This window comes from Pinus tabuliformis, chromosome 1_1 (assembly GCF_031772625.1).
Source record: "Pinus tabuliformis cultivar Carrire ecotype Pingquan chromosome 1_1, CPIR1, whole genome shotgun sequence".
Lineage (NCBI taxonomy): Eukaryota > Viridiplantae > Streptophyta > Pinopsida > Pinales > Pinaceae > Pinus > Pinus tabuliformis.
In genome coordinates, this window is record NC_142297.1 from 97,757,897 (window position 1) to 97,785,729 (window position 27,833).

Below are 27,833 nucleotides of genomic sequence, written 5' to 3' on the forward strand. Positions count from 1 at the left end.
TCAATAATTTCTCATGTTGCCTTACAATTAGTAGCATTATCAGTGATGACTTGTATGACATTATATGGCCCAATATGTTCAATTGTTTCAAGTAATGGTTCTGCAATGTTGATGTCGGTCTTGAGCTTATCTAAGTAATCAATCCAAGAATTTGTCATTCTACTCAAAGAAAGTGATATTTTTGCTTTTTCATAATCAAGTCCAACGGTTCTAGCCTTGTCATACCCAGGGCTCTTGTATCCTTTAGGGGCTTCATTTACGGCAGAAATCATTTCATGCCAATAAAGTGAGCAAAGAACATTGAATGGCATCCCACATGCATAGAGAAACCAGTAAATTTTTGAATCCACATCAGAGTTGCGGAGGAGAGCTCCCCCCCGCTCCCGCTCCCAATCCGCGCTCCAGGCGGGAGCGGGTCGGGAGCGCGCTCCCAATAAAAAAATTTCCGCTCCCTGCCAAAATCGGGAGCAATATCGAGAGCGTCGCTCCCGTCGCTCCAGGAGCGAAAATTACAGCTCGGGAGCGATCGGGGAGCGATCGCTCCTAATCGCTCCCAAGCTTTAAATTTTCGCTCCGAGAGCGATTCGGGCGACGACGGGAGTGATCCGACGGAAAAAAAAAAAAAAAAAAATCGCGGACGCCAAAAAAAAAATCAAATTTAAAAAAAAAAATTTATGTTTTAAAAACACAATGGGGCCAAAAATATTTCATTATCACTTGAATGAGAACAAGAGCAAAGGAGAGCAAGAGCAAAGGAGCGAGGAGAAGCGAGGAGCAAGCGCCGAGCAAGGAGCAATAGTGCAAAAAGGTAAGTAACTTAGTAATTTAGTTAGTTTACTTAGTTTAATTTAATTAGGTAGTAATTTAGTTTATTTAGTTTATTAACTATATTTAGTAAAAAAATCGTAAATCTAAATTAAATTAATAAATTAAATTAATTAATCTAACTAAATTAAATTAATTTGCAGATTCAAAAGCCTACAAATATCAAACATCATGGACCTCGCTATATTTCTTGGCATTTTCCTCTTCTTGGTCCCTTTTATGGTTATTATGGTGCTGGAGAGTAGGAAATGGAGGGGCCAAAATGAAGAGGGGGATGAAGAAGTTGGAGAAAGTGGATTTGATGAAAACCCGGTGAGGAGGAGCTGGAGGAGGGTGAACATGACTCTCAAAAAACTAAACAAGACCAAACCCCATTGTGGAGATATGTTAACAGGCCTGAAGCAGGGTGACGGGGTGGAACCACTAAATTTCATTGCCCCCATTGCAACAATGATTACACAAGTTCATATACCCGTGCCAGAAAACACCTATGCGGGAAAAGGCCATGGGATGGAGACAAACAAATAGGAATCAAAACTTGTCCAGTGGTGTCAGCAGTGGATAGAGCCAAATACATAAGGGAAGAGGAGGAAGCCCAATACAAATCAAAAAAATGAAGGCGTTTCTTTGAACCAACCTCACAATCACAAGCACAAAGAACTCCTTCAGCATCCTCCCAAGGTAGTGGATATGGAGGCACAGGGTCATCAGCTTTAAGGCGTAGAACCATATCAGATTTCCTTGATGAGGGGTGTAGGAACGATGTGGATTCAAAGGTTTATAGGTTTCTCTATGCATGTGGGATACCATTCAATGTTCTTCGCTCACCTTATTGGCACAAAATGGTTTCTGCCATAAATGATGCCCCTAAAGGATACAAGAGCCCTGGGTATGACAAGGCAAGAACCGTTGGACTTGATCATGAAAAAGCAAAAATATCACATTTTTGAATAGAATGACAAGTTCTTGGACTGACCATGGGGTGTCCATTGTATTTGATAGATGGACAAATGTAAAAGGCAAGTCATTGATAAGTGTTCTTGCTGTGTCTGTTAGTGGTGCCATCTTTCTAACTGCACATGATTATTCAGGACCGCCATCAACATTGCATAAGCATTACTTGAAACAATTGACCGTATTGGGCCATACAATGTCATCCAAGTCATCACTGATAATGCTCCTAATTGTAAGGCAGCGGGAGCAATTATTGAGGATAAGTACCCCAACATATTTTGGTCTGGATGTTTGGTTCACACATTGAACCTTCTGATGCATGATGTTGTCAAGAACAAAAATGCACAATACAAATGGATTGGTGATTTGTACAAGAAAGGAAAACAAATGATAAAATTTATTACAAATCATAGCAATACCCATGGCCTTTTCCGCAATCACTCGAGATTAAAGTTGTTGAAGATTGCGAAGACCAGATTTGGTAGCTATTACCTCACCTTCAGGCACCTTTTGAAGGTAAGAGAGTCATTGGCTAGCATGGTATCAAATCCACATTGGCAGGTATTAAAGGAAAGGACTACAAATGCAGCTGACAGGCGAGGTTTTGAACTGGTGGAGGAGGGCGCTCTTGATGGTCAGTTTTGGACAACTGTGAGGCAAGTATTGGATTTCACCAAGCCCATTTATCACATGATTCAGTTTACAGATACAGACAAACCAGTGATTGGCGAGGTGTATGAGCAGATGGATACCATGTTGGGGCAAATAAAAGATATTGTTCATAACAGAGATCTCGACTTGTACAAACTGATTCATGATTGTGTGTGTGAACGGTGGAATAGACTTAATCTTCCACTACATTGCTTGGCGTATATCCTTACGCCAAAATACTACTCTACATCTTGGTTGGGCCAACCTACACTAATGGGTGGGATTAGGACCAAACCCCATTTAGATGCAGAGGTAACTAGTGGATATTTTCAAGCATTAGAAAAGTTGATACCTGACAAGGAGGAATGTGCAGTTGTGCGCCTTGAAATAGGCAAATACTTCAGTGGCACTGGTTTGTTTGGTACCTTCCATGCAATGGAAGACAGAGACAGATTTGATGCTCTCACATGGTGGGAAACATATGGGGGCCATGGACTTTTGCCAAAATTGGCAAAAAAAGTTCTATCACAGGTTGTGAATACTTCTTCTGCAAAGAGGTGTTGGAGCACCTACAGCTTCATACACAATGTGAAAAGAAACAGACTCAATGAAAACCGAGCAAAAAGCTTGGTTTATGTGCACTACAACTTGAGGTTGTTGAGTCATTACTGTGATCGGGCTTATGAGGATCCCACATATAAAATTTGGGATAATCACCCAGAGGATAACAATTTGGAGAATGGTATAGTGCATCTTGAAGAACTGGAAGAGGAACTTATAAGGGATGAAGATGAAGCAGCTGCAGCTGCAGCAGCCATGCCACCTCCACCTCCACCATCCAATAGCAGTGCTCGAGGTCCGAGTCTTGTTCATTTGTTGTCGCCACCTCCATCTACACCCTCATGTGGAGGGCATGTCCCTTCTAGTTCTAGTCGTTGGTCTGTGCGGGAGACTCCTAGAAGACCACCACGACCTGCTTATACTCCTGCAGACTCTCGTGGCAAGGGCCACATGTAGATTTACTTGTCTTTTTTAGTTTCTATTAGTTTTCATAACTGTTGAGTCTTGAGTCCTTGACTCTTGACTCTTGACTCTTTCATATCATAATGATATTTTTTGTAAACAATATATCACTGTGACAATGAAAATTCGAAGTTTGAAGTTGGCAATTATAACTCATTGGTAATGATTGTGAATTATGAATATGATGCTTCGTGAAAGACTAAAGTTGTTTCATTTCATTTCATTATTCATGTTTCATTTTATAACATTTCATTTCATGTTAACAGTTAGAAGTTAGGACTTAGAAATATCTAAGATATTACTTCTTGTAATGGTTAAACTTAGCTTACAAGTACAACTTTGGTGATCAATGATGATAAATGTTATATATTGAATTTTCAATTTTGAAAGCTTGAAGTTGAAACTTTAAGATTGAATTTGATGAATCATGATTCATGAGACTCAATATGTTGCAGTTGTAATGTGTTTTACTAACTTGTGGACATGGTTGATGAAGATTATAATTTCTAGATGATTGATGTGATATGGTTCAATGATCAATCTATGTTTTTTTATGTTTTTTTATATCTAATTCATCATTCTACATGTTTTTGTTGACATATATGTATCAAAAATTAGAAAATATAAAAAATATATATATTTTTAAAAAATCGCTCCGAGATTCGCTCCCAAATCGGGAGCTTCTGAAAATGGTCGCTCCCGCTCCCAAGTAACATTGATCCACATCATTCCTACACCCTTCATCAAGGAAATGTGATATGGTTCTATGCCCTAAAGAGATGTTTGGTCCTGTGTCTCCATATCCACTACCATGGAAGGATGTTGAAGGAGTTCTTTGTGCATGTTCATGTGATTGTGAGCTATGTTCAAAGAAACCCTTTGATTCTTAGATTTGTATTGGCCTTCCTCCTCTTCCCTTATGTATTTTCCTCTATCTATTGCTGAAACACTTGCACAAGTTTTGATTCCTATTGTTTATCTTCATCCCATGGCCTTTTCCTGCAAAGGTGCCTTGTCGCACAGGTGTATGAACTTGTGTAAGTTTTGTTGCAATGGGGGCATTCAAATTTAGTGGTTCCACCCCCTTTCCATCGTTCAAGCCTAGAAACATATTTCCACAATGGGGTTTGGTCGTGTTTAATTTTTTTGGTTGAATCATGTTCACTCACTTCCTCCTCACCAAGGTACTCCTCTCTAGGGTTTTCATCAAATCGATTATAACCCTCTTCTTCATCATCTTCTTCATTATCAACCCTCCTACTCTCCAACACCATAATAACCAAAAAAGGAACCAAAAAGAAGAAAATGTCAAGCCATATAACCATGATGTTTGAACTTTGAAGTTTTGAATATGCAACAAAATGGAGGAATGGGAATGGGAATGGGAAATAGAGAAAAAAAACATTTATTTAGCAATGAACATAAAAAAAAAAAAAAAAAAAAATGCTAGAGTAGAGTGTATATCTTACCTCTTTGGCCTTCAATCCCAAGCTCCAATCTCCCCTTGCAAGCTCCTCCAAGCTCCTCTCTCTTCCACTCACCAAGCTCCTCTCTCCAAGCTCCAAACTCTCTTTCTCCTCTTGCTCTCCAATGGATGAAATGAATAATGGGAGGGGAAAGGGTCTATTTGTCCTTCTCGCCCTCCCCTTTCCCTCCCTTTCCTTTCCCTCTTTGTCACCAGTTATCGCACCTCCCTCTTGATCGCGCAGCCTTTTTTTCAGCGCTGGATGGGAGAGCTTTTTAAGAGGGGGGAGCAATCAGCAACGATTGCTCCCCGACCGCTCCCTCTTCTTAAAAATTGGTCCCGGAGCGTACGTAACACTCCCAACCGCTCCCTAAACGCTCTCGAAAACTAGGTAGCATTTTTTTTTGCAGGCAACGCACTCCCAAAATCGCTCCCTCTTCAAGAGAGTGCTCCCGACTAGCCCCAGAATAGATCCCAACCAAAGCGTGAATTCGAAGAGGGGACGTGGGGGGGAGGGGGAGCTCTCCCCCACAACCATAGTATGATGTATAGCAGTTGTATTATCCCTTAATGATGAGGCATCCCATTGCCCATTAGGGTTGGGACATGCAACGGTTCCTTTTCATGATGTGGAGGAGCAACATGTGCTCGAGAACTAGGTGATGGCCATAATGAGTGAGGTAAAGCTCATTTTGTGCTTTTGCCCACACACTAATTTGTATCCATCTTTTGCATTTTCATATTCTTTTGATTTTGTTTTGTGGTCATGATATGCTCTTCCCTTTTCTTTTAGCTACATCAACCTCCCAAGGCAAAGTTCCAAGCCCTACCAAGATATGAGGATGTATGGGTGCCAAATCCTATAGAACCAATGGTCAGTTGAACCCAAAGAGTGGATTCGAGCTAAGGGCTTGTAACGTATGATGGAAAGTGGTAAGCATGGAATAGGGATACATGGAACTAAATTATGTCAATCAGGGCTTCTCGATTAGTTCCCCTCTTATACCCATTAGGGCATTAGGGGAGGTCTCACTGGACTAGAATCCGAAGATTAACTCATAGCGTCATTTGATCTTTTCATCGCCCTATGTTTCGCCATCTCATTAGTTGTTGCATCTGCACCTTTAGCACCTAGACATTTCGTTTCGTTCCTTGTTTGGGTGGCAACTCCACTTCTTCCATTTATTATTTCTTAGACAAGAAGCTCTCCCTTATATCTGGTTGTTTTTTGCCTTTTGTATCTTAGAGTTACATTCATGTTCAAGTGGCAACTCCACTTCTTTCATTTCTTACAAGAATTTCTATAGAAGCTCGCTTCTTGTGGATCTCTTGATTTTCTTGAACAAGGGTCTCTCTCTATCATCCATTTGATCCCTCATTATTCCTTCAGGGAATTCCTCATGGATGATTCGTTTACCCCGTGTCATTTTACTGATGTTCTCCATGATATTCCGAAAGTGGCCATTCACAAATTGTCTTTGTTCTCGGGTGGTGATTCAGTCGCTGTTAGAAAGCATCTATGCAGGTTTACTCATACAATGCTCATATATTGTAGTTCTCCCCAATATGATCATGAAGATGTCAAAATGCGTCTATTTGCCTTTCCTTTAAAGGGTGATGCTTTGAATTGGTTTAAAAATTGTCCTGAAGACTCTTTCGCTTCTTTACAAGACATTGTCAAGCTCGCCTTGTGACCCTAAAATCATGCAATAGAATGAAAGTGATCTTGTGAAGTATCCAGCGATCGATGAAAGATTTCAAGACAATTCTCCATATCAGAATGTGCCATCCAATTGTACCATTGCAGATCAAATCCATGACAATGGGAAAACAGGCACAAGTTGTAAAATCAGTGTAGACAATGAAAGGAAAATGATAAGCAAATTATAGAAGAACTAATGCGGCTGGTAAAAAATATGGAGCTTAATCAAGAAAAATTTGTAATTGATTACGTCAAGGATATGAAAACTTTATACACCTGACTAGAAAAACATGATAAAGATATGGAAACCATGAAAATTAAACACTTTGATCACGTAACCGGCATGCAAAGTCAGCATGCTAAGGAAATGGAAACCATGAAAGCTAATCATGACAGGGAAATTAATTCTATGCAAAACAAGTTATTAGCCCTAGAGGAAAATATGACAATCATGGAATTCAATCATTCAAATCAAGTGACTACCATGGAAGCAAGTTATCAGGAAAAAATAAGTTCGATTCAGAACAAGTTGTCAACTATGGATGAAGAAATGACCATCATGAGATTTGATTATAATAATCAGCAGGGAAATCATAAGAAAGAGATAAACGATATGCAAAACCATTTCATGGGCATGAAAGAAAAAAATGATAAAATTATAAAAGACATGGAAGTTGGTCAAATATCTCTTCAGAATAGATTATTGGCCATAGAAGAAAAGCAGGTACCATGTGTCATAAATACAAATGAAATACATATCATCAAGAACAGATTAAAAATAATGGAAGTTAATCATTCTAATCAGAGGTCCATTATTCAGAATCAAATAAAGGCTATGCAAGCTAATCATGTCACTCTACAAGAAAGATTCGTGAAAACTGAACTCAATCAAGCGAAGTTAATAGTTAGACATGCCAGAGAAATGCGTTCATTACATAAGAGGTTGGAAGAGAGGAAATCATAGGTCCCATCTTATTGTGAATATCCCGAGAAAGAGGCTAACTCCATTAACAAAGATTTAACTAAGAATGACATTGTCAAAGAAGAAATTAAAGAAGGTCAAGTTATTACTCATGACACCTATTTGACTGATCCATCATTTTTGACAGAGCAGATGCAAACTGAAGAAAGACATGTCATGCATATCTTACATACTTCATCTAAGAGTTTTGAAACAGAATGTGCCACATCATTAGTGATACAGCGTGCCACAAAGAAAAAGCACAAGAGAAAGAGAATGAGAAAGCAATTTGATGCTTTAGATGGTCGCGAATAGCTTGATTTTCAGATAGAAAAAAGTCCTACCGTAGGCAGAATTGGACATGGCACATTCGAGAAACAACAAATTTGGTTGAATGCAGGCAAATGCTCAGTGTACACTATATTGAACGCATATGATGCCATGGGGCATCTTTGTATTGTATTTCTAACCTTATGCCTAGGGAAACCCAGGGAGTCCCCAAAAATGAAATTTCAAAAAAAAATGTGGCTGAAGTGACTTGACCGTCCACTGTTATCGAGCCAGTCGAGTCATTAGCAAACTTGGTCGGCTCGGTAACAACCCGGCCGGCGGTACGGTTCAAAGGCTGAGTCGACCCAATTGGGCTACGACTCAGACCAACTCGGCCGAATCGGAGTCGAAACGGCTGGTTTTTAAAACAGTGGTAGCAGGTATCTCTATTTCTTCAGAATTTTATTGGTGTTCTATTTCTCTACTTGATTTGATGGTTGATCTAGTGTTTGCAAAATATCTCTCAGGTTCTCATTAAGCGTTTGGGGATAGTTCTTGGTTTGACCAGCCAACTCTCAACACATATTTTCTGAAGAGCCTACTTCATATAAGCCACAGGATTTATCTAACGATAATCTTTTTTCTACATGGTGTTTTTGGGCTAGTACCTCTCTAAAATTTCAAAATCTTTTAAATATTTTGTGGAAATTTTGATAGATCTGGCTATTAAGAGTCTTAGATTATCATATCTGGGAGCGGGAGTTGGACTCATACTCCTCAGATCTAATAGATTTGTCAATTATTTGTATAGATCTGTAAATTAATTGTGTAGATCTATTATTTACTTGTGTAGATCTGAAATTTTGTAACATAATTTTGAATTTTAACACTTGGGTTTTTTGGATTTTTTCTATTTGTGTACATATTGGGTATTGGGTTTTTCTCTTTTAATTTGTGCAAGAATAGCTCTGAGAAATCAGCCGAGAAAATATTTAGATCTGAGCTAGATCTAGACCCTGGAGGGCAAGATCTGGCTCAAAGATTGTTTGCAAGAATAGATCTGAGAAATCAGCCAAGTAAATCCTCAGATTTGAGCTAGATCTAGAACCTAGAGGGGCAAGATCTGGGCTCAAAAATTGTTTGCAGAAATAGATCTGAGAAATCAGCCAATTAAATCTTCAGATCTGAGATTTTTCAAGAAGATCTAGGGGTTTTGAGACAAATCTAGGCCCTGGAAGGCAATATCTTATCCCAAATCTTTTTACAAGGTCATCCATTAAAGATTTTGCATAAATTTGAAGGTCTGAAGCAAAATAACTTTTTTTAGAACAAGGGTTTCAAGTTTTGGGGCTCCTAAGCCCAGAGCTACCTTTTCCTAGCCCAATGCTAGTTCTATTGGGCCTAGATTCCCCTTGCTCCATTTCTAATTTGAATATTTGATTTTCTGAAGCTAATCATTGGTGGGATTTTGCAGAAAATTTGATAAAAATTTGTGTTTCAAGCATATAAAAATTTTGGTCAACTTGGGCAAGTGATCTTCAAGGCCTAGGGCCTAAGGGTTTGATCTCTAAACCACCTTTTTCCTCACTATTTGCTACAGCAGTCCTATACCTTTCTAATAGTGGTGAAAAACACATCTAAGTGGTTTGAAATTCACTAAAAAATTGATAAATACATTAATAAGTCATTTATGTTTGATGTGTATCAAGAATTTGGCCTAGATCTACATTTTGGGTCACTATTATCTCTGAATAATTCTATTTCTAAAGTCTGAAATATAACAGTGGAAAAATTTCATGTGGGTTAGCCTAAAATCAGTTCTTAAGTTGTCTAATACATTAAGGAATTAATTTCTTGAGTTGGGCATTCATCATTAGGCTTATTTCATATTTTAATCGCTGGTCGTAATAAGTATATCAGATCTGATATAATCCAGAAATCACATCATAACAGGGTGAAAATTTCTGATAGTTCATGTGGGCAAGTTTGGAAAAAAAATTCGGTAAATTTTTGGAATAAAGATATCATTGATAGCTTAATGTTTTCATTGTCATATTTTTGTTGTCATAAAGTTTTTCTTACTATTGTCCTAAAAATTAATTTCTGAAAATTAAGTACTCTGTCATGGAATTGTGATAAAATGCATATCCTTTGTTTCATAAACTGAATATTTTTTTGAGCATCTGTTGACATTGATATCAAATTGCAAAGTTGTTTTTGTTCTCTTTAAGCTAAATTGTATCAAGAAGATTTGAAATACACTAGTGTTTTAACTATAGTATCTTCAAGATTTATTTTCGAAGTCTTCATCTAAAAAAAGGCAAGCATTTCATTTGGGTAATTGAGAGCTTTTGCGGCATAAGTGTTTTCCCATTCTCGACTCTAACTTCATCTCACCTTCCAGTGCATTTGCATATAAGTTAACTTTGCATAAATAAAATTTACTTCCAAGCATAAGCTTGGTCGATAGACAGATAGATCTCTATCTGTCTTTTCTTGGGAAGCCTATTTTAATAATACTTAAAACGGTGATCATGCAGTCGCCAGAGCCACAGCTCTCTGCAGCGCTAAAGGCACCAGGTATGTTAGAAGTTCAGGAGAGGTATCATTAATCACACCTTAGTGTGCTTCTCCTGATCTTCTCTCTGCCAATTACTACGAAATCAGGCTCAACACAGAAAAGATTGAAAAGTTCACATTTAAATAGGCATGTAACTAAAATTAACCAAAATTTTTGCATCTCACTTTAGTTTTATGATCTGCATTTCATATAAAATAGTCATTCATCTAAGCAGTTGTTGCTAATTGATTACTTGGTCTTAATTTCCCTAGCAAGATTGTTGACTCCATAAGGCACTAGTATCAATCTTTTAAAATCTAATCAAATCCTATAAGTCTTGCTAAATCTAATCAAGTACTTGATTGCTTCACTGTGTCCCCCGAACTGGTTGGTTCCCAACTAGTTCTTCTTCATTCCACTTTTCCATAGGGTCTACCCCTCTTAGCCTGCTGTAGGGAGACAGCTTAAACAGAGAGATTAGGGATCAGGGTGACAGCCCCCGATCTGAGTCGTTGTTGCGGTGCCTAGACATTTTGTGCGACAACGCACTCCATAATCCATGTCAAATGCCCAAATAATGTTGATCATTGGTTGTCAACCCAAGCAGCACCAAGGGCTACCCCGATCTTGCATGGGAATTTTGACTTAACAAATTACTCTATTCTAAGTCAAGGATCTTCTAGATGGATTCTACTCGTCGAGATGTTTCCGTGGATATATGGCACGCCAAGTAATTCTTCACGGTTTGAGAAATATTCATGTTTGAAGTTAGTAACCCCAGTTAGTAGGACAAACCCTATGGGGTTGTGGCATGGCACTCATAATTGGTTGTGGTCATTGAATATTCAATAATTAATAAATGTTTTTGCTCCTAAAATCCCTCCAACGTTCACTTGTTGAGGACCCTCTCAACTCAAGACATTCATATAAATAATGACTCTCATATCCTCCTCTAGTAGGGATGTTGTGGCTTCAAACAGGTCATCGTGGCATTTTCGCTATAACTGTTTTTCTGCAAAGCTGAAATTAAAACCCATTTGAGACGAAATCTTCATGAACCTTGTGACCGAATTTCAGATCTTGTTTCGCTATATTGTCGGAGATATGATCAGAGGAAGTTAGGGTTTTTGCATGCTCCTGGGTTCCATGACAAACAGGTGACGTTGCGAAAATCGTCATAACTTTCTCTCTGAGCATTAGATTCAAATTTCATAAATAGTCACAGAAAGAGGTCGGACTATAGTTTGTTGAGTAGCGTTTTTAGAGTCAAAGGTCGCAACAGTGACACGTGGCACTTCGTACAAGTTCTCTCTACTAAACTAGTCTATAATCATGTCATCGTGGGAGATTGGGCATCTCTTTCTTGAAGAATCCAATCTTGATCAGACTAGTGGGGTCGGAAAGAGGACTCAAAGGGCTACCACAGGACGAAATTTCAGACCCTGGAGATCTAAAATTACATAGATACAACATATTCAATATCGAGAACATGTTTAAGGATCACTGCAGTAAGGACCACACATCAACAATCAAGGGTAAGTCTCCTACAGCAAAGTATGTATAATTAGTGTTTACATTTGAATTTTCAGTATCATCTCTGACATATGTTTTTGCAGGACAACGTAAGTATATATAGTTTCTCAGCTATATCTCTATGTCTCTATATGTCACAATTAGTTTTTCAGATGTCCTATTCTTGATACTACACATTGTATGCTACACCAAGTTTGCTAAATCTATATGATGTTGTAAGTTCATAGTTGATAGAATGGTCTCTGTTGTTGTACCTAGAACTTGGACCATCACAAGTCTAGGGTCTATCATCAGTTTTTATTATATATATTTTAGGTCAGTTTTGGATATAGTCTTGCATAGAGTCCAATCCTATATCAAGAGTGGGAGTCTTTGTCTACTGTTGCAACAAGTCAACAACAAAAGTGACAAGCACACTTCAGGTATGCATTGTAACTTTAATTTGTATTTATTCATTATTATGAACTTACATGTGTTTTGCAAGCAGAGGTAAGTTGAATGTCTTGATGCTACACCAAGTTCACTAAATCTATATGATGTTGTAAGTTCATAGTTAATAGAATGGTCTCCATTGTTGTACTTAGAACTTGGTCCATCACAAGTCTACGATCTGTCATCAATTTTTATTATATATTTTTAGGTCAATTTTGGATATAGTCTTGCATAGAGTCCAAGCCTATATCAAGAGTGGGAGTCTTGTCTACTACTGCAACAAGTCAACAACAAAAGTGACAAGCACACATCAGGTATGCATTGTAATTTTATTTTGTATTTATTCATTATTATGAACTTACATGTGTTTTGTAGGCAGAGGTAAGTTGAAGGGTATTTTGTTTTGTTTTGTTTTGGCATTGGTTTTGCCGGGAAAATTTTGCATGCAATTAGAAGAAGATTTAAGTACAACTTCAAGCAAGAAATCAAGAGCAGAAGTATCAAATCAAATAAAGCATTGCAGCAGGACATCCTTTGAAGACATGACAGTCATCCATATATTGTGAAGTGTCAAGTCAAAGAGTCATCATTATAAAGTTGTAAAAGAGTCATTTGTAAAAGTGTCATCATTGGAAGAGTCAATTTGCCTAGAGTCGAAAAGGCATTATTGGGAGGTATCGGAGTCTCTGTTGGGATGATGTCATGATTGGGTGCAGGTTATAGTGTGATTGAGTGTACAATCAAAATCATTGTAAACATATTGTATCGTGGATCGTTGTCCCTGGTACGGGAATCCACATTTTTTTCTTATTTCAGTAATTACAGGGTGGCAAGGAGGTGCTAGGCAAAGGCATGAAGTCGCCTACAGGTTGGAGCCTATGAACACTTCAGGGTGGTAGGTTGGTCTAAGATGTTGGGGCATCCATTCAGTTGACTACTGAAGAAACCAGGGCATTGGGGCGTCCTTCCAGTGGGAGCTGGAAAAGAATGTTTTTCTAGAATTCTAGGAAGTTGTTGCTTTCATTTCAGTTGAAGCTGACGATTAAAAAATTTATTAGAAAAGCATTCAGTGATTTTTGACCCAGAGGGAGTTTTCCACCTAAAATACCTGTCTACTGTGTTTTTTTATTTACTGTTATCACTGCATAAACATCAATAATAATTGAAAATTAACTAATGCTCTGAATAGATTTAAAGTGCTAATTGCTAAGAAATATTGATTCACCCCCTCCCCCCCACCCCTCAGTATTTCCAACAAATACAAGCAAGCATAAGCACCCAATTGCAAAATGAGCCAATTACCCTTTAATCGGAAGCCCACCTTCATCCATGTGCTCTTGGCGGATGGGTGAAAAACATATGGCTGAAGCAGGTGGCCGAGATAAAGTGGCATGTCATCAGCTACGGGTGGTTGTCAGGGGCTGCGGGCTGGGCAGATGGATGTGAAGAATAGGAGGAAAGTTTTCTCCTATAGGGTTACCCATTTTAGTGAGTAATAGGTATTAGGAACCATGGTAAAATAGATTATTTTTTAGGCTGTGTTGTGGCCCATATTCAGCACTTCTCATGGTTTGAGAAATTCGCTTTCTCCAATATATTCGTTATGAATCATCCAAGCTTTATATAACACTGATTACTGCTACCATGTAAAAAAAATTCAGTTGTATCTAACAGGATATAGATGTAGTCAATCTGACTTCTAAAGAGTAGACTGTTACTATTTGATTTTTAGGTAGGAAGCCTTTTTCAATATCAAAATCACATTTACCATTTGTCATATTCCAAAGATATAGATGAAAGTATACATAGTGAGGGAAGTAGTGATAAACCAAAAATAACAATCAACAGGAAGTAAATTTCTGGAAGCTAAAACTAAAAATTCACTGCAATAGGAATAATATTCTTATTAATGATTACTCTTTTAACAATACCTTTATCTTCTAGTCTTTGTATGCCTTTGTTTTGATTTTCATGCAATACAGATGTGTTCAAGAACTCAATTGGTTGGTTAAGTATCATCGATGCTTCCACCCTGCAAGCACATTACCCAGTCATCCACAAAGAAAAGAAACAACAATCCTATGTAGCTTGCAAGTGTAATTATGCAAGTTCATGAGAAACATATAAATCGTACTTAAAATCACTAATTTTACAAAATATAAAAGCAAGATTGAAGGGATATTAAGAGGAACTATGTAAGTGAAGACCAAGTGGAAACAAGGAAAAATAAAAGTAAAAAAACAAAAACATAATGAAATTGCTACAAGCCAATCTCCCCACACTCTCTAACAAAAGCTTATATCCAGATAAAAGCTATCTTACCAGAAAATAGACATTAGAAACTAAAGTGGGAACAAGAATAGAATCCGAAACAAAGGCCGGAGGGTTTCTACAAAACTAACAGTCCTTTCCCTCCATGGCATAGTTACAAGATTCTTGGAGCCTTTTGAATGCTAGCTGAGTCTATGTAATGAGCAATGGTTTATTTATTGGAAGATATCCAACATAAGAAGGATAACACAAAAAATCCATATGGATAAATTAAAAATATTTAATAATGAATATGTGAATGACTGAATTCAATAACATGTGATGCTGAGTATAAGTATACATTTAATGGTCACATATGTGAATAAGCATGTCTTTTTTAACGCATACCCTTTGAGTATCAGTATTAGAACTAGTATATGTTTATTACTTTGCATCCCCCATCGAGGATGCTTTGGACTCAAAGCAGAAAAAGGTTATGTCTCTATTCTTGCTTGTAATCAACCTTATCAGAACTAGCCTAGAACTAGTGATACCAGCCATCTGGACTGGATCCAGGTGGAACTAGTGGTTCCAACTATAAATGGCCATTATGGAACCAACCTCTCTGGTCTGAACTGGTCTGTTCCATACAAGGTTATACAGAGGCACTCAGGTCCCACTTGGACTACTCAAAAGTTATAACAAAAAAAAAAAAAAAAAAAAACTAAACCCTAAACCTAATCACCCTTCCCCCTTTCTATTCAGTGCACATGGCCCCTGCCCCAACCTCCATTTGGCTCACACCCTTCTTTGATCAGTTTGGAATTTTGGGCTTATGAATTTTGTAGCAAGTGTTCACTTTCATTCAGCATCATTCTTCTGGTTGGTTTGGATGGCTTGTTGGCCTAATTTGGAGTGTCGAATTAGACAATTTCATGGGCTGATTTGGAGAGTTGAATCGGAGAGTTTCTTGGCCTGAGTCAAAGGGCTGAGTTGGAGAATTTGTTGAGCTCATTTGGAACTTTTCTCTTCATTGTTTTGGAGTTTTTCTCCTGCTATTTTAGAACTGTTATTTTGCTAATTCAAAGTTCAGTTTTGGGGTTTGTAATGAACAATACTTAATTAACAGAATATCATGTTGATTTGGGATAGCATCGGATGTGCTCTAGCCATAAAACTTGGTGGAGAGGCTAAAGCACATGAGATCTCCAAGACCCAGAAATCATTTTGGAAAATTCCATCCAGATGAAGAGTTATTAAAATAATTAATATTTTTAATGAGTTCCTAAATATAAACTTAGGAAAATAAAAATATTAATGGGTATTAATAAAGATAAGGATGAGAAGCTTCTAAGAGGCGAAGATCAAGTCTATTCTAATCTTAGCCATTGATTAGGGACTTAATCTCGCCCATTGATTCATCAACAAGAAAAGTATAAGAGAAGGCTTGAGGGTCAATTGGAGATACACTGAGGGAGACCAATCAGTTCGATTTCTGGAGCGGGGCTAGCTGAGAAATTCGAACTAGAGGTCTGGATTTCAACAAGAGGTAGCAATTACATAACAAAGAGGCGGGAACAATGCCAAAGGACTAGCGCAGGGTTCAGAGAGGCAGACACAGAGCTTCTTAGGAACACGCAGAGGCAGTTGGACTATGCAGTCACTGGAGGGCCTACAACGGTGACGCAAAGGGCCCAAGTGCTGACGCAGAGGGCCTAGGAGTTGCGCAAAGGCTAGACGCTGAGCGTAGGGGAGGCGCCAAAGGATTTGTCTCTATTGAGTGAGCCAGATTGGCACCCTAGTTGTACTCAAGAAAGCTTAATAATAAAATCCTCCTCTACTACACGCAAAGGCTAGACGCTGAGCGTAGGGGAGGCGCCAAAGGATTTGTCTCTATTGAGTGAGCCAGATTGGCACCCTAGTTGTACTCGAGAAAGCTTAATAATAAAATCCTCCTCTACTGCACTAGTTTTACCGCATTGGGTTTTTCCGGGGACAATTGTTCAAAAATATCTGTGTTGATGTGTTTGATTCTTGTGCATGTATTGTTTTGTATTATGGTGTGATATCTGCAGTTGAATTTATTTTTAATATTTACTAAAGGGTTTTTCGTAAATATCTTATTGGAAAATAAGTAAAATAAATCAATTGTTGCAGTAATAGAATTTTCACATGATATTAGAGCAAGTAATCAGAGACAAGAAGGGAAAATCAATTACAGGTCGAGATCATGATGTAGAGGCATCTACGTCAAGAGATTCGTGCAGATTTTCAAAAAATTACACAAGAGACAATAATTTCGATTTCTCTATGTTGGCTTCCAAATTGGAAGAAGAAGTTGATTGTGTGACAAGCTCTGCATCATCAGAGGTATGGTATATACACAGTGGAGCCTCCTGGCATATGACAGGAATCCCAGAATGTTTCTCAGATTATCAGGAGGAAAGGATGAATTTTAATATCACCATGGGGAATAAGGCAAAGTGTACTCCAGTAGGGAAGGGTACCATAGTCTTTCAAACAGAATCAGGAGAACAGTTCCATGTTACAAATGTGTTGCATGTACCAGGATTGGGGATGAACTTACTTTCCATATCACAATTACAAGGCAAGGGCTATGACGTCTACTTCATCAAGGAGAACGTCTACGTCAAACACTCGAGTTGGAAAAAGAGAGTGCAGATCGGGATCAAAAGTAATCGATTGTATAGATTACAACTAGAATCACCAATGCCATTAATAGGCAGTCATGGAGACAAGGACTTGAACAAACTATGGCACAGAAGAATGGGTCACTTGCAGCATGGAGCTCTGAGAATTCTCATGAGCACTGTAACAGGAGTTTCAGATCTGAGTATGGAACGAGATGATGTATGCAGGGGATGTGCTCTAGGAAAGTATGCCAAGGCAGCATTTCCTAAGAGCAAACACACGGCCAAGAGTGTACTAGGATTGATACACTCAAATATCTGCAGACCTATTTCCATCAAAGTTCTCAATGGTGCCAAGTATTTCCATACCTTCATTGATGACCACTCAAGGAAAACTTGGATTTATTTTCTCAAAACCAAGGATGAGGTTTTTTGTCGATTCAAGGAGTTCAAAGCTCTAGCGGAGAATCTGACTGGGAAGATAATTAAAAGTTTTGCACTCAGATAATGGTGGAGAATATGTCGATAAAGACTTCACTGATTTTTACGCTAAGGAGGGCATCATAAGAGAGTGGACAGCTCCCTACAATCCGAAGCAAAATGGAGTAGCAAAAAGAAAGAACAGGACTACTGTAGAAGTAGCTAGGGCCATGATGTATGATCAGGATATGCCAAAATTCTTGTGGGCGGAAGCATGCAACACACCAATCTATGTTTACAACAGGACTCCTCATCGGGCATTGGGCAAGATTACACCACAGAAAGTCTTCACCAGAAAGACTCCTAAAGTCAGCGATTTCAGGATATTTTGGAGTTCGACATATCGTCGTATATGTGAGCAGAAAAGGAAGAAGTTAGATCAAACTGCAGAGAAAGGATATCTAGTGGGATATAGTGAGAACACTAAGGCATATAGAATCTATCTTCCAAGGAGCAAGAAGGTACTAGTTCGACGAGATGTGAAGTTCATGGAAGATAGGGCCTTCAGAAAATCTCAAGAAATGCCTTCCGAAGAGCAGTCAAAAGATGAACCATTGGTCAAACCACTTCAACCAGCGGAAGCCAAAATTCTTCCTCGGAACAGGAAGAATCATGGGAAGAGGAGCTAACATAAGCACATGCTACCAGAGGAGGAACTAGCAGGGAACTTCGACAGATTTTGCGGGACAATGAAGATTTCATCGGTGCACCAAGAAACAATAGAAGAGTGTGAAAACAGCCAGATGGATATCAGGTATTAGTAGCTCAGGATAGGGAACCTTCCAGGTTTCAGGAGGTCACTCAACATCAAGTTTGGATGTGATGGTAGAGGAATACAACTCTATAATGGTGAATGATGTCTGGTAAGTAGTGCCTAGGCCTCAAGACAGATCAATGGTAGGTTTGAGATGGATCTACAAGATTAAATACATTGCAGACGACAGTGTGGAAAAATACAAAGCCAGGTTTGTGGCTAAGGGGTATGCTCAAAAGGAACGAATTGATTACAAATAGACCTTTGCCCCAGTAGCCAGGTATACATCTATTAAAACCGTGATATCTCTTGCAGCTTAGATGGGATGGGAGATTCATCAAATGGATGTCAAAACTGCATTCTTGAACGGGGTAATAGAAAAGGAACTATACATTGAACAACCAGAAGACTTTGAGACACATTTGAAGAAGTCCCATGTATGCAGATTGAAGAAAGCCTTGTATGGGCTCAAACAGGCACTTAGAGCGTGGTATGGTCGAATTGATGGCTACTTGTAGAAAATGGGGTTCATCAAGAGTGATGTTGATCCCAAACTCTACTATCTAGATGTAGAAGGTGAGCCTCTAATACTAGTATTATATGTGGATGATCTCTTTTTGATAGGTTCATTCAGGCTCATCGAGGACTGCAAAAAGAATCTAGCCACAGAATTTGACATGAAGGATTTGGGACACATGCATTATTTCCTAGGGTTGGAAGTTTGGCAGCAGAAGGATAAAATCTTCCTTGGACAAGGGAGATATGCGACAAAGATCTTGAAGAGATTTAGGATGCAAGACAATAGGTCGATGGCTACTCCAATGATCACCAACTAGAAGAAAATTGATGCATTAGAAGACAAAGATGTGGATCCCACCGTATACAGGCAGTTCATAGGGTCCCTGATGTATCTAGTCAATACCAGGCCAGACATTTGTTATGCTACCAACACCCTTAGTCAGTTCATGGTGAAACCAAAGAGGGCTCATTGGGCAGCAGCCAAACATGTTCTCAGATATTTACAGGGAACAGTCGATTATGGACTCTTGTACACCAGAAGTAAGGATATCAAATTGAGTGTGTTTAATGATGTAGAATGGGTTGGAAGTTCAGTGGATCGGAAAAGTACCTTTGGATATTGTTTCAGCATTGGATCGGAAATGAACTCTTGGTGCAATAGGAAACCGAAATCTGTAGCTCTAAGCTCAGCTGAAGCAGAATATATGGTCGCTAGCACAACTTTGTGTGAAGCCATATGGCTTAGAAAACTGCTTGTGAACCTATTCAGAAGAAGGATGGAAGCGACCAGGATCATGTGTGATAATTAGAGTTGCATCAAGCTCTTTGAGAATCCAGTGTTTCATGATCTATCAAAGCACAGTGATATTCAGTCACTTTGTCAAAGACAGTGTCTAACTAGGAGCCGTATAGCTGAGCAACACTCCTATTGGAGAACAGGTGGCAGACATCCTTACCAGGGCCCTTGGAAGAACAAAGTTTGATTGTTTCAGGGAAAATATGGGGATGATAAAGAATCCATTTCAGTAGTAGAAATGGATATGATGTTGCAATGCAGATGCAGTGTTGGGAGGAAGGACTGGCAGCAACACGGATGCAGAGGGAATTGCAGTGCAAATGCAGTGTTGGGAGGAAGGAACAGCAGCAGCATGGATGCAGAGGGAGTTGCAGTACAGATGTAGCAGTGGCAGTGGTAGAGCCATGGGCAGCACTATAGGATGCAGTAGTGCAGATGATGTTGGGCAAGGAGGCCAAACACCAACACAGCTACTGGTGTCGGATGATCAGAGTGATGCTCAGTTGTGGAGTATTACTAGAGCACATTCCTCGCTAAGAGGGAGTGTTGATTTGGGGTAGCATCAAATGTTCTCTAGCCACGAAACTTGGTGGAGAGGCTAATGCAGATGACATCTCTAACACCCAGAAATCGTTTTGGAAAATTCCATCCAGATGAAGAGTTATTAAAATAATTAATATTTTTAATGAGTTCCTGAGTCTAAACTTAGGAAAATAAAAATATTAATGGGTATTAATAAAGATAAGGATGAGAATCTTCTAAGATACAAAGACCAAGTCTATTCTAATCTTAGTCATTGATTAGGCACTTAATCTCCACCATTGATTCATCAACAGGAAAAGTATAAGAGAAGGCTTGAGGGTCAGTTGGAGATAAATTGAGGGAGACCAGTCAGTTCAATTTCTGGAAAGGGACTTGCAGAGAAATTCGAACTAGAGGTCTGGATTGCAGCAAGAGGTACCGAGTACATAACAGAGAGGTAGAAACAGTGCCAAAGGACCAGCGCAGAGTTTAGAGAGGCAAACGCAGAGTTACTTAGGAACACGCAGAGGCAGTTGGACTGCGCAGTCACTAGAGGGCTAGCATGGGTGACACAAAGAGCCCAAGTGCTGACGCAGTGAGGTAAATGTTGACGGAGAGGGTTTAGGAGCTGCGCAGAAGCTAGACGGTGAGCCTAGGGGAGGGGCCAGAGGATTTGTCTAGAGAAAAGCTTAATAATAAAATCCTCCTCTGCTGCAACGGTTTCCCACATTGGGTTTTTCCGGGGACAATTTTTCAAACATATCTGTGTTGATGTGTTTGATTCTTATGGTGTGATATCTGCAGTTGAGTTTGTTTTAATATTTACTGAAGGGTTTTTCGCAAATAACTTATTAGAAAATAAGTAGGTAAAATAAATCAGTTGTTGCAGTAATAGAATTTTTTGTAGGTTTTAACCCCGTACAGAAATTACCTGCATATGAATGCTAAAACACAAAAAATAAACAATGCGAAAGCATTTCACATAAAACACATATACACAGAGATTTTCCCTTGGATCCCAAAACCGGGACTACCAACTTGATTTTTCATTATTTTCCTTTCAATGTTACAATACATATTTATACATGCTGAAGCATCCAATACCATGGACCGAAAACCATTGCGTCCAAAACCATGGACCGAAAACCATTGCATCCAAAACCATGTGCGAAAAACATGCACAAAACCATAGGTAGGTCCGCCCAACCTAATATAGAAGGGGATTACCTGCACCCCTCAAACTCCTTATGACCCCCCCGCTATGCAATCAGCACAACGAAGGGGGGTCTTTGCCCCCCCTCTAACCCCCGGGTTAACTATGTGGGCTAGTCGTGGAAAGAATATAACACAACCCAACATGTTCACATATCCAACATAAAAAAGGACAATGGTTTGAAATCCATACAGGACAATTACTATATAATAGAATAGTGAATGAGATATGAGATTATACAATGCCAACTAATGTGTTAACCCTAAATTTCCCCCTTTCAAATTTGGATGGTTAATGGCCAGCAGACTTCATTAGGTTGGAGTTTCAAAGGCAGATGCAGATACAGGCTGGGGGTTGGTTCCTAGGGAGACTAGTTGCAGGATTGATTGAATGATGATTCAAACACAGTTTTGCACAACCTGGACTCCTATTTTATAGAGTCCATTTTTTAACGAATCCCTGCTTTGTAGGAGACAGTTCCAGCAATTGTATAGCAATATTGATCGCATATTGATAGTCCTTATGAACTGAGGATTCAGGTGACATGCATGGCACTTACTATTTTTAGCAGGATTCATCCGAGGACTCACATTTCAGAGATAATGGTTATTTAAAATCCTTGAAATATTTAGAAACCAATGAGCTATGCATGTCAATTTTGATCGTGGATTTGGATTCCTTACTGAAAGATGAATCCAATGAATAAGATTTCATGAGTTTCTAAGGATTTTCTATTTTCAACAGTGGTCATATGTCGAGTCTGATTACACATTTGGACTCCTCGTTCAGTTATGAATCCAACAGTCGTTGTTTCATCTTTCCCATTGTGAAAATTTCAACTACTGAAATTCTATTGCAGCAAATGGAATTAATTCTTCTAACTATAAATTAATTATGCAGTTTATTGCTAGGACAACAACAAATTAATCACATTGCAATCTTCACAAATAAAAATATTGCAAAATTTAAACTGGAAACTGAGAAAATATTGATACATATACACAAAAGTATAACACCGTTATTTTTGGACCATTGTCCTAGGAAAAACCCAATGTGGGAAAACCAAGGCAACAGTTGAGGGCTTTTATTATTAAGCGACAGTGAGAAAAATCTATGTACAACTAGATGATGAAATCTGAGAATCCTACAGAGAAAACACTGGCAAAAATATTATGAGGAATTTTTCTCACCCCACAAGCAATTCAATCTGTAACTGCTAGCTCCAAGTGAGCCATCCAAACTGGCCTGTGTAGACCCTGCATCACCCTAGCATAAAACTGGAACACACACTGCCTGAAACAGTTGCTACTCAAGTCGTCTTATCTGCTGCTGACCGAGAAACTGCTTCTCTGGCACTCTGGGAAATCTTCCCGGCCCCTGGAACTAAAAACGAGCTTCTCTCTAGCAAAATCGAATTGACATCTAGAGACCTTTGCGCAACCCTTTCATCAGCCTCTTTGTGGCTATCTATGCCTCTCTACAAGCTACTCCTTGAAACTGGGAGAATTCCTCCAACCTCACTGTCTCTGCCCCTCTTTGTTTCTTCTTCCCTTCTCTGGCTTGAACTCTTCTGGCAAACTGCTGATGCTCTCTGGAAAATCGAACTGCTCAAGAAAAATCGATCTCAAGTGTGTTCCTCCATCTACCCATCGACTTCTTATAATATCTTTGTGGGACTGTTGTCGCACAGATTGTCACAACAATGCTCAGACCGAGGGCTATCACCTTGATCCCCGATCTCTCCATTTAAGCCGTCTCCCGAGGCTAAGGGGGGTAGACCCTATGGGATGAAAGAAGACCAACTGTGGACCAATTGGGTTGGGAGACACAACAAGGCGATTTAGCACCTGATTGATTTTTGGAAATTAAAGTACCAGTGCCTTATGGAGTTAATGATTAAATGATTATTTATTAAATGTTGCAGAAGTAAAAACAACCATTTATCATCAAATAACCCAAGTGATGTAAGATATTCAATAAACGCACAACGCCTTGATAATGATCCAACAATTAAATTTTAAAAGATAAAAAGCTTTAAGCAACCACAAAATTTAAACGCTGACCAGATTTCAAATAGTTAATCTCTAGATATAAACATTTTAAGCACATTTAACTTCACCACAACAGAAAAAAGACTTTAAAAAGAATTTCCAATTTTTAATTAGCCCTTCTCAAAATTTTTAACTTTTATGTTTCTTTATATTTTTTTAATAAAATTTTCAGTCTAAAAAAAGTAAACAAAATTAAAATCCTAATAAAACTAAAATCTAATCTTTTTATTTTTTAAATTTAAAAAAAAAACAGGTAGTTTGACAGCAGCATGGGGCAATTCAACGCAGAAAGCCACGTTTTTTATTTTTTATTTTTTGCTTGCAGGTTTAAGAGGAGAAGGATGCATGGATAGCAGGTAGGCAGAGAATTGAGCTTGTAGGTGAAGGTTTTAGAAAATGTCGCAGAAGAGAGTCGAAGAAGATGAGTAGCCAGCGTGGGAGCAGGGAGCGGTTTTCTGCGTTGAAGAAGAGACTAAATCGAAGATGAGATGGAGCTGAAATTGCATAGGAAAGGAAAAACGCAGGCAAATCGATGGAGGAATGCCACAGCGATTGCAGGTTTTAGGGGCAGTGTGCAGGTGATGAATGCGTATGACGAAGAGGGTGCAACGTTTTTCGATGGTAAGGCGTGGAGGTTAATGGAGGAGTGTGTGGGAATGGGTGAGATAAGCAGCGAAGAAGGAGAGAGCTGCAAATTTTGGTGTTGCTGGCAGAATGTTGGAGCAGAGGATGTAAGGCAAGGCTGCAGCCTCCTAAAAAATTTCAAAATTTCTCTGCAAATAAAAATAAACCCCAAGCAGCAAAACAATTTTAATAAACCATCAAATTCCCTCAGAAAACTAGAAAATCTGTTGAAGATTATCCTTGCTGGAAACCCTGAAAAACTTTTAAAATCTATTCTTGCAATCTGCAATGGCAAAAACAGAAAACTCAGCAGTAAAATGTTCCAAAAACAAAACTGAAAACCCTAAAACCAGCTAAAAATTACAATATTTACAGATTTTCGACTCTTAAGCAGCCAGATTTGTCAATAATCCACAGTAATATTTTCAGAATTTAATTTCAATGTGAAATATTTCAGAAAACCCTTCATGTATTCATAAAAAATTTCAAATGATAAGCCCGGGATCAAGAACTGGCTGGGCTCTTTCAGAAAAACACAATCCGGGAGTTGGCTAGTTCAGCCGAGAACTTCCCCTAACGCCCGGTAAAATCAAAACTAAGATTTCCTGTGCAGCCTAAAAATCAACCATTAACATAGAGGGAAAAAACAATAGTGAAATCCAGATCAAATGGAGATACATGCCATTATATTTCAGAATCTAAACCATCATTCAAACCCCGGAGATCAAACAAGATACCTGTGCCTGAATCAATCTTCATCAAGCTATTATCAATGACTGAAAATAAAATTATGCAGAAAAATAAAAGATCTTAAAGCATTTCCAGAAGAGTAACGCCAGCAAGATTTTTAACCCCAAAGTCTTTCTTTATTGCACAAAAATGACTACAAGAGAGCTTTCTTTAGCACCAGACTCTCAAATCCAATCTGATCTCAAATGACCCTTGACACCCTATTTAAAGGAAAATTTTCCAACGGCGAGTTCAAGTGATCCATTTCAAAATGATCTCGACTATCGACGAGGATCAAAAACCCTTTTAATCTCATCCGTCGAAATTTTAAATGCATTTTAATATATTAAAAAATAAAACTTTGTATTTATTTTCTCAAAACTTTGACTTATTATTATTTTATTATTTTATTTTATTTTTCAAATTTTTATTTTTTTAATTTGTTTTTAAATTATATTTTATTTTATTTTTTATTTTTTTAGTTATTTTTTGTTTTTATTTTTTTATTTTATTTTTTATTATTTATATCTTTTATTTTTTATTGTTTTTTATTTTTTATTTTTGGATCCTTGAACTTAGCCTTTGGAAAAATCACCTAGGACCTAGGACTTAGGACTTATGAGGGGATTAAAACATTAACCCTCAAGACACTTTACATCATGACTTTTACAATTTTACATCTCCAGGGGGAAAACCCATTTGGCATAAACCCTCATAGATTACCCAGTCCTGCGACACAAACATAATCTAGCAGATCAAGCAATTTGTAATAAAATAGCCTAGACAAGTAATTAGGTCTATTTCCAAATCACTTTTACATAGACTCGACCTAGCACACTAGGATTCCCCTAAGATTCTAATGACAAAATCCATTCTGGCTTTGGGGTTAGGCTGAAGGAAAACTCTGCCGATCATGGATCAGTGAGACAAAAACCCTTCCAAAACGTAGATTATTACTAGAAAATTAGGTTTGCCTAGGCAAATACATGCATGACACAGATCTGCTAAGATTATTTACAATTTACACATGCAAACTGGGTTTACAATATAACATGATCAGGTCGACGATGACTATTGAGTGGCACAGACATGTCGATTAAGCGCTATCCCTTTTGCGAAAAAAGGGGGTGTACTCCTAAGGGTAGTTGACACGTAGTGGTCAACAGACTCCAAAGGCCAGGATTAAATCTTAATCAATGGTTGCGATTATTTCCTAGTCGATCCACGTGAGTTTCTAGAGAAATCTAACATTCCTCAATTAATTCCTGTTAATTACTCATTTTCCTTAATTTAGACTTAGGAAAAATTTAATTACTGATTAACTAACTTAATTAAGCCATTTCTAGGTGGATTTTCCTAAAACCTTTTCTAGGTTTTGGAATCCTAGTGCTTCTTAGCCTCTCTGACAACTGTCGAGACTAGCACACCATCTGATGGTACAAAAACTAACACTCCCTCTTACCAAGGAAGGTGTTGTAGTGTTGAACTGCTTCCAACACCCTTTCTCTGCATCATCTTCCATACATTGTTGATGTCTGGCCACTGTGACTACATACCACTACCCACCAACCACTGCGCAACTCTGATATTGCATTTGTGTTGTTGCTTACATTGCGATATTGCTGCCAACTCTGCATCTACACTGCAACTCCCTCTCAATTGTTGTTGTTGCTACTCCAACTACTACAAGTGAGAAGCATCTGAAATACCGAATCAACTGTGTCTTTGTGTTGCATTTGTCTCCTGAGCATTTGATTGCTACTAGCCTCTACATTGTCCACTGGGGAATATGTATCGTTGTTGACTCTACTACCGAGCCTCCTGTTGTGTTGTCAACATTGCTCTGCGCTCCTCAACATCTGACTGCTACTAGTCTACCACTGTCACTCTGGAATCTGACTACCTCAACTGACATTGATCCATCCTGGTACTGAATATTGTGGGCCTCTGTAGCAAGGTAATGATCCATGAGGACGACACCTCAATGGACCATGCCCCATCCTTTGCGCTATTTTGGGACTATAGTTCCATATCACCCCACCTCACTCCTAGAGGTATAGCTACAAACATAGAGAAGTCCTCCTCCAACCTGGAGGACAATTTGTCTATCTCTACAGATGTTGTTGCCTAATCCTGCTTCTCCTGCTTGTCCTTCTTCCTTTGAGGACACTAAGTACTATAGTGGCCAAACTCGCCACACCTGAAGCACTTGACCTTAGATAGGTCCTTCTTCTTCTTCTTCTTCTCCCACTATCCCTGACTAGGACCCTTTGATGCAAGAGCCATGTTACCGCTCAAACTAGCAGGGGTCCTAAGAGGGGTTCCAATGGAGCAACTGGTAGGTCAAGTGGAAACAATGGAGAAATACCCCATTGTACCCTCAACTAAAGCTCTCTACTCTTTATAGACTTTCACCGATGGGAGGAGTCCTGATATGGGAGGAACCACTAGGATATATGGATCAACAATAGAATAAAGAGTGATTTCTAAATCTTATTCAAGACAGGCTCAGATAATAGGCTTACATGCTTTGGAAGTGTTATCGCTCACATTGTAGAGGCAATGCGACAACAACTCAGGCCCGTGGTTGTCACTCTAATCCCTAACCTCTCCGTTCTAGTTGTGTCCAAATAGAAAGCTATGGGGGGTAGCCCCTATGGAAATGTGAAGACAAAGGACAAGTTGGCAACCAATGAGTCCGGGAGACACAATTGCGTGGCCTAGCTACTTGGTTAATTTTAGCAAGATTTAAGGATTAGATTGAATTCGAATGTGACACCAGTGCATTATGGAGTAAACTTCTTGCTTATTATTAATTAGAGACCAAGTAACCGAATGGATTATTGCTTCTTAGATGACTTACTAACC

At 38.7% G+C, this 27,833-nt stretch overlaps 1 protein-coding gene across 3 annotated transcripts in view; it reads right to left on the bottom strand.

Annotated features, from left to right (window-relative positions):
• Positions 1 to 27,833, bottom strand: part of LOC149211835 (uncharacterized) — a 299,240-nt gene that overhangs the window by 32,928 nt on the left and 238,479 nt on the right. For all 3 annotated transcript variants that reach the window (XM_089391597.1, XM_089391595.1, XM_089391594.1), the window contains one exon: positions 14,308 to 14,408. In XM_089391597.1, coding sequence (XP_089247723.1) covers positions 14,308 to 14,408 — 101 coding nt within the window. The remainder of the gene's footprint in view (positions 1 to 14,307; positions 14,409 to 27,833) is intronic.